General features: G+C 55.8%; 1 protein-coding gene across 1 annotated transcript; it reads left to right on the top strand.

Annotated features, from left to right (window-relative positions):
• Positions 1-4,896: 4,896 nt before the first annotated feature.
• LOC102419467 (ERV-BabFcenv provirus ancestral Env polyprotein) lies at positions 4,897-6,866 on the top strand. Its single transcript, XM_014447455.2, has 2 exons — positions 4,897-6,093; positions 6,517-6,866. The coding sequence occupies exons 1-2, from the start codon at positions 4,966-4,968 to the stop codon at positions 6,568-6,570; spliced, it is 1,182 nt and encodes a 393-aa protein (XP_014302941.1). The 5' UTR covers positions 4,897-4,965; the 3' UTR covers positions 6,571-6,866.
• Positions 6,867-7,346: the final 480 nt, after the last annotated feature.

Genomic DNA, 7,346 nt, shown 5'->3' with positions numbered 1-7,346 from the left:
TCACCCTTTGCACTGTGGGAAAGGCATATGGAACATACCAATTTTCCCCTTTCCCTCAAAACTGTAGTTGTCTTTAATCTTTCTAACCATTTTTTAAGGTCTGAAAAAGCTCGAGGAGTGACAGAGAGCAGGCAATCTTGGAGAAAGAGATGCCCCAATGGGGTCAGGGTGGAAGGTTTCTATTACCCTTGGGCAAGGAAGGGGGATAGGGTTGTCCTCAGCCTCTGAAGCTCTTGAGGTGACTACTGACACAGCTCATCTTTGTCTCTCCTCTCCACATAGCAATATGATTGGGGGTTTTCTTGGTCCTCTAAATAACAGGAACTTGGAGAGGGGAAAGCAGGGAAACAGGTGGCCAATGAAGATGAAATACTGTAGCCAAGATGTAAATGGGAGAGGTAGAGCTTGAGGCCTTTGTAGTTCACAAGGCCTTTGTATTTGAACTTTTCTGCCTCAGTAGTGGTAGTAGTAGTAGTGGCAGCATTAGCAAGACCAGAAAAGGTCATGTTACTAGAAGAAATTATAGTATTTATTCATATTATTGCTATTATCACTGCCATTATATTGAAATATAGTTATGCTTCCACCACATTTTCAATTGTGAACTCCTGAAGAAGAGGGTCCAAGTCTTGTTCATCACTATATGGTCAGCATCTAGAACAAGGATGGGGAACCATTTTTCTGCCAAGGGCCATTGAGATACTTATAACTGTTAGGTCGGAGAGAGCCCAGGATCGAGCCCAGGATCGAATACATGCAGGCATGTGATGAGACAATGGACTCCCCCTGGAATTTCTCACAGACCTGGGATTTCTCACAGGTCAACGTGCCAGACACAGATGGCTCCTTCTCCCTGAATTCACAGCGATCCCCACACAGATACTGACCCATTCCTGAATGTGCCGCCCACCCCCTGCGGCTGAGACTCCCTCAGTTGAATGTGTGATGATCCCTGCTGAGGACACTTCCTCAGTTCAGGCCCCCGCCCTCACCCAACCGCAGTATAAAAAAAGCGCCCCCCTCCATGTTGGCGTGAATCCACGTGCCCTGTCTTTGTGGGTACGTGGGTCTCCCGGGGACGCAGAATAAACTTTCCTTTCCTTTCTTTTCTGATTCACTGGACTCTATTTCTTGCGCCGCCTCCTGAGCCACCTAACCTAACATTTGGTGCCTTGAAACCCGGGTGGCGCGAGCACTCCATTTGGCCGTCCCTCCGCGGCTCGGGGTGCCCGCCTCTCCCTCCTCGTGGCTCTGGACCCATCAGGACCTCATTTCTTCAGCTCGGCAACTTTTCCCAATTTGGCAGCATCAGCGGTGAGTCCCGCCCCGCCCCAGTGCCCGTTCCTCGTGGCCGCCCGCCCGCCGGCATCTCTGTTCGTAAAACTCGGCCGAGTCAGGGATCGCCTCTCCGGAACCTTCCAGGAAAGGTCCTTCAGACCTGGGAAGGTAGAGGGACGCCTCTACCCCACCCACGGTCCCTCTGTCTGTCCGTAGCGCAAGTCAAATCGCTAGGACGCTAGCTTTTTGGCCCCGCTACTGGCCACGGGGAACGGACCATGGGCAATCAAAATTCCAAATCTGACCCGACCACACCTCTAGGGTGTCGGCTCTCCGATCTGGCTAAACACGGGGCCTGTCCCGGACCTGCGTCCTTTTTCTGTAACGTAGCATGGCCTCAGTCTGAAAACGGGACCCTGACTTTACCGTCGCACCGATCTCAGTAATTTCTGCCAGCAAACTGGGAAATGTGACCACATCTCTCTCTCTCAGTCTCTCTCTCTCAGCCTCTCTCTCCATCTCTCCTGCGTCCCCGTCCCTCCCCCAAAGTTCTTTCCGCCATCTCTCCTCGCTCTGTCCGTCCCCCTCCCTCCGGGCTGTCCCTACGCTTCCCCCACGGTGCACCACCGAGCCCGCGGTGTGTGCGGTGCGTGTGGGGGTGGGTTCATGTGCTGTGTGAGTGGCGGCAACGGCACCGCCACCATCCCGCGTTCTCCCAGCCCTCCACGGGAGACCAGACCACCGCGAACTTCCCCCGGCAAAAGCCGCCCATTCTCCTGCCGGCCTTGTGCCCCTGTCCGTCCGCACTCTCCCCTCCTCCCTCCCTGCTGGACTCTCCTCCAGCCACGCCTTCTCCACCGCCTCCTGATCCCGCCTCCCCTCTTCTGCCCGCCCCGCGGCGGCCGGAAACTCAAACCGCCTTTTACAACCCCATGCCCCTGCACGCTGCGCCGCCAATGCCACTGCTGCCGCCGCGCGCACTGTGCCCCATTCCCCGTTCCACCGCCGCGCGGTCTGTCCGTCTGCCTGCTCTGCCCCCACCGCCGCCGCTAACGCCGTAGCCGCTGCGCGAGCCGGAAACTCAAGTCCCCTGCCGTCCCTCCCCTGCCTGCCTCCCCAGTAGGCACACAGGCGTCCACTGGCTCCACCTTCCTTCTGTCCCTGAGCCTTCGTTCTGCCCCGCCCCTGGGAGGTTGCGACTTTAAACCGCAATTGAGAAGCACCTGGTGTCTTTCTCCGCCAACCCCACTGTGTGCATCAAAGAATTCCAGTGCCTCTCCCACGCCCACCCAGGCCACCTCTCTTGCTCTCTCCCCTTCCCAAAGGAACTGCCGAATGTCCTCCCCCATGACTGCCAGCACTTTAAATTCACAGGTGGCCGGCCAGTTCCCTTTGCAAGAGGTTGCAGCTGGGCTCTCTTCAGACCCTTTTAACAAGCAGCTTCCTTCTCCCCTAGAGCCCAAGTCCTGAGAACGTTAGCTCCAGAACAGCCTCTTCCATTTCTCTGCCCATTCTACCCCTGAGGGAAGCAGTGGGGACTGAGGGCATAGTCTGAATCTATGCCCCCACTCCCTAAACCCGACCTTTAAGGTCTTTATTAGTCCTCAAACCCAGGTCCGAGATCAAGTGAAAAATGGCCTTGAAAGTTCTTAATGCCCGTGAGGAGCTGGCACAGTCATAATGGCAAGCCTGCCTTCCACAGAAGGTGAACCTGCAGACACGCCTTAGTGGCCCTGTGGTTGACAGCAGCCGCCATGGCCCCAAGGGGGCCGTGAGCGGTGGGGTGCAACGAAAGGGACGCACACCGCCTGGAGAATGCTTCAAATGCGGAAATGAAGGCCACTGGGCAATGCAGTGCCCCTGGCCCCGGGCTCCCGCCAAGCCCTGCCCGGCGTGAGGTCAAATCTGCCCCGGAAATGAAGGCCACTGGGCAATGCAGTGCCCCTGGCCCCGGGCTCCCGCCAAGCCCTGCCCGGCGTGAGGTCAAATCTGCCCCTGGAAAAGTGGCGGGCCTTCTGCGCCTCAGCGTAGGAGGGCCACCCTTCCAGGCCATGACCCCCACTGGCATGTTGGAACTGGCTGAAGACTGAAGAAGCCCAGCCTCGATGACTCCACCACCCTTCGCCGAGTCTCGGGTCACAATGAAGGTAGTAGGTCACCTTCCCGGTTGACACGGGGGCTGCCTTCTCTGTCCTGCCCTCCCTTTTAAGGGCCCCTTTATCCTTCCAAGATCTCGGACATGGGTACTGACGGCAAATCCACCTGCCCTCTGGCCACCGGACCCCTTCCTTGCTCATCATAGCCTATAACCCACTCATTCTTAGTCATGCCTTCATGCCCCGTGCCCCTGTTAGGACGAGATATCCTCATCATCCTAGCGGCCACTCTGCCCTTCAGCCTCCCCGCTCCAGCCTCCCTGCTCCTTCCATTCCTGGCCCCCCTCCCTTTACAGGGACACCGATTCCCCACTGCCATGCGTCCTGTCATGGGGCCCTGTTGTCCCAGACCACAGTCACCTAGCTCAGTCTCTCAGTCTCCGCTGTGAATGCCTTATCTCTTTATCTCCTCCACACTGTCCCCTCCTCTGAACTGAAAACTGCTCTGATCTCGACCCATCCCCCGCCACCCTTCCCAAAGGAAAAAATGCAGCAGTTTTAAAATCCAAGCGGCTAGAGGCCTGGGAACAGGCTGCACGACCTGCTCCCTCCCTCCCTGCCTTTTCTCCAGCCTCCAGGTCCCTGGCTTCCACTGCTCCTTCCATTTTCCCTTGGATAGCAGCGTATTCTAACATTTCCTCCCACTTTCACTGCAATACCTACCTCTCTCAGGCTCACCGAGTGCCTCCCGCCATCCCCGAAGAAGATTCGGCGACACCATCCAGGACCTGATGACCCATCATTCCTCACAGGCTCTTACCTGGCAAGCGACCCTCCAATTTTGCTCAGGTTTTTCATATTTTCAGGGGAAACAGATACGGAATGATGAGGGAGTCATCAATTCTACTGTCTGGGATGGGAAATCCTCTAGTGTCACTCTCTACTTACAAACCCTGGACCTACTCCTACGCCCACACTCATCAACACAACTTTCCATCTACTCTCTAACATCAATCCCTCCTCTACATCCTGCTGGATTCGTCTGTCACTGGCTTGAACCCTCATCATAGCCACTCAATTCCAACCTATTGGACCATCTAACTAAATTCTCTCTAGAAATTCGCAGCTCCTGGACCGGACCTCCTGCCCATGGCCTTGACCAGAAGTCCGGGCTACACCAAGGAGCCCCACTTTCCTGAGCCCTTTTGACCCTTCTTGCTCAATCACTGTCTCCTTACTGATCCCCCTCCCCTGGGTACGTATCTCCCATATCTGTCTTTACCCAGGCAATTGCTCCCGAGAACACGAACAGGTTTCTGCCCAAGCCACAGCCGACCGACCAGGACTCCCAGGACCAGCCCTTCACCCTGGTGACTCGGTCCTCCTTAAGAACCTACATCCACAAGCCTTGGAGCCTAGGTGGACGGGACGTCACACTGTAATCCTCACAGCCCCCACTGTGGCCGAGCTGCTTGGTGACCCCAGCTTGACGACCTGTCCATCGTGATCCTTACAACACCCACCGCGGCCAAGCTGCTTGGCGACCCATCGTGGCACCACCTCTCCAGGCTCAAGAGGACCCCGGAGCAGCATGACTTCTATAAATGTGATGTATTGGGTCCCACTAAGGTCCGCCTTAGCCGTCCTCCCCCTCCTTCTCCTCCCGGCCCTGAGCAACCTACACCAACCCCCACCCGCTTATGTGTGGAGATTCAAGGTCCGTGAAACCTACTATCAGAACGGCAAACAAGTCACCCGGCAGGTAGGATCTCAGGACTGCCCTCTAGCGGGATGCCAGACAAGGATGCAGATGGCTGTCGACATCCGGTCAGTGTACCATGGTGGCCGGCCCTATGCTTGTTTTGCTTACGACCAAGAGGACCCAGACAGGTGTAATCAAGAGGTCGACACCTATGGGGGTTGCCGCTGGAGGGGCTGTGTTGTCAATGATGCCTACAGGGGTGGCTCCTTTATCTGGAAGGATGGGGCCTTCCACATCATAATCCAGGATCCCTGGGACCAGCGATGGGTTACGGGTGTCGTGGGAAAGCTATACTTAAGTAGTTGGAGCTCAACCCCCTCAGGGACCATTTACATCTCCCGGGAATATGTCCTGGCCCAAGAGGCCCAAGTCCAGGTCTCCAACAGCATCCTACAGGCCGAACAGTCCCTTAAAGGGAAGCTGCCTGACTCCCCCCGGGTAGAAGTCCTGTCTTCTTGGCTCCAACTTATTCAACACACCCTACTATTCCTCAACGAGACCCACACCCTGCCCAATGTCTCCCACTGCTTTCTGTGTGCCTCTCTCCGAAGGTCTTTGCTGGCTGCCGTCCCACTCACAACTTCTCCAAGGGCCCAAGGGAAAGGTGAATGCCAGCCTCCCGTGGCTGGCATTCCCCTTTGGGAACCTGAAACTCCAGAGCCCACCCTGCCCCCACGGATATGCTACCAGACCAGTAATCCGGTAACTGGGGGACGAGTCACGTGGAACTGCACCCAGAACTACACTGCATCCAGCCTCACCAAGGCCAGTCCGGGTACCTTCTTTTGGTGCAATGGCACCTTAAGTAACTGCATAAACTCCTCTGACCCCGGGCCCTGCTTCATCCTCATGGTAGTTCCCCAACTAACCTTATATGGAGAGTCAGAGCTCGCCTGGCTGCTCCCTCCGTCCCGCCGCCGGACTCGCCGGGCAGCCTTCCTCCCTGTCATGTTAGGGGTGAGTATCGCTACCTCGATAGGCCTTGCGGGGGGGGGGCCCTCGGGAACAGTCTGGTCACTGCTCAGGACTTTAATGACAAGCTCCAGTTAGCCCTGGAGTCCACTACTGCTTCTTTAGCTTCCTTACAGCGACAGATAACATCAATAGCCCAAGTAGCCCTGCAGAACCGGCGCGCCTTAGACCTTCTGACTGCAGAAAGAGGAGGAACCTGCATATTCCTTCAGGAGGAATGCTGTTATTACATCAATGAGTCTGGAGTAGTGGAGCAAAACATACAGACCCTGACTAAGCTGAGTGAAGAACTACATGCAGGACACTTCCAGGACAACTCTCCTTCCGGCTGGTTCCAAAGCCCCTTAGCTACCTGGGTCCTATCCATGATAGGGCCCCTGATTCTCATCTGTGTCTTTTTTCTTCTAGCCCCATGCCTCCTCAAGTTCATCCGCTCCCGGATCGCGGAGATGTCACGGGTGACTGTGAATCAGCTCCTGCTCCATCCCTACACTCTGGCTCCCCTCCGACCTGCCTCTGCCTAACCCTGGCCTTTAACCACCACCCCCCCCTCGTCGTCCCTGTTCAGCTGGAAGCAGTCAGAGAGTCGCCTTCCCTTATCACCAAAAGGCCGGGATGTTAGGTCGGAGAGAGCCCAGGATCGAGCCCAGGATCGAATACATGCAGGCATGTGATGAGACAATGGACTCCCCCTGGAATTTCTCACAGACCTGGGATTTCTCACAGGTCAACGTGCCAGACACAGATGGCTCCTTCTCCCTGAATTCACAGCGATCCCCACACAGATACTGACCCATTCCTGAATGTGCCGCCCACCCCCTGCGGCTGAGACTCCCTCAGTTGAATGTGTGATGATCCCTGCTGAGGACACTTCCTCAGTTCAGGCCCCCGCCCTCACCCAACCGCAGTATAAAAAAGGCGCCCCCCTCCATGTTGGCGTGAATCCACGTGCCCTGTCTTTGTGGGTACGTGGGTCTCCCGGGGACGCAGAATAAACTTTCCTTTCCTTTCTTTTCTGATTCACTGGACTCTATTTCTTGCGCCGCCTCCTGAGCCACCTAACCTAACAATAACATCAGTCACAGGCCATACAGAATTATAAACTTAAAAATTAGCCTGCTATATTTGTTCAGACATTTAACCCATCCCTAATGCCTTAGTAGGGCCAGACCAAAAGATTTCATGGGTCTTATATGGCCCAAGAGCTGGACATTCACCATCCCTGATCTAGAATGTCA

The sequence above is a fragment of the Myotis lucifugus genome, unplaced genomic scaffold (assembly GCF_000147115.1).
Source record: "Myotis lucifugus unplaced genomic scaffold, Myoluc2.0 scaffold_656, whole genome shotgun sequence".
Taxonomy (NCBI): Eukaryota; Metazoa; Chordata; class Mammalia; order Chiroptera; family Vespertilionidae; genus Myotis; species Myotis lucifugus.
Note: the sequence above shows the minus strand (reverse complement) of the source record. Positions and strands in the feature narration are given on the sequence as shown.

Coding starts and splice junctions, on each gene's coding strand:
- LOC102419467 (XM_014447455.2), top strand. CDS start 4,966: ATGACTTCTATAAATGTGATGTATTGGGTCCCACTAAGGTCCGCCTTA. Junction 6,094..6,516: donor TCCTCCCTGTCATGTTAGGG/GTGAGTATCGCT, acceptor TTTTTCTTCTAG/CCCCATGCCTCCTCAAGTTC.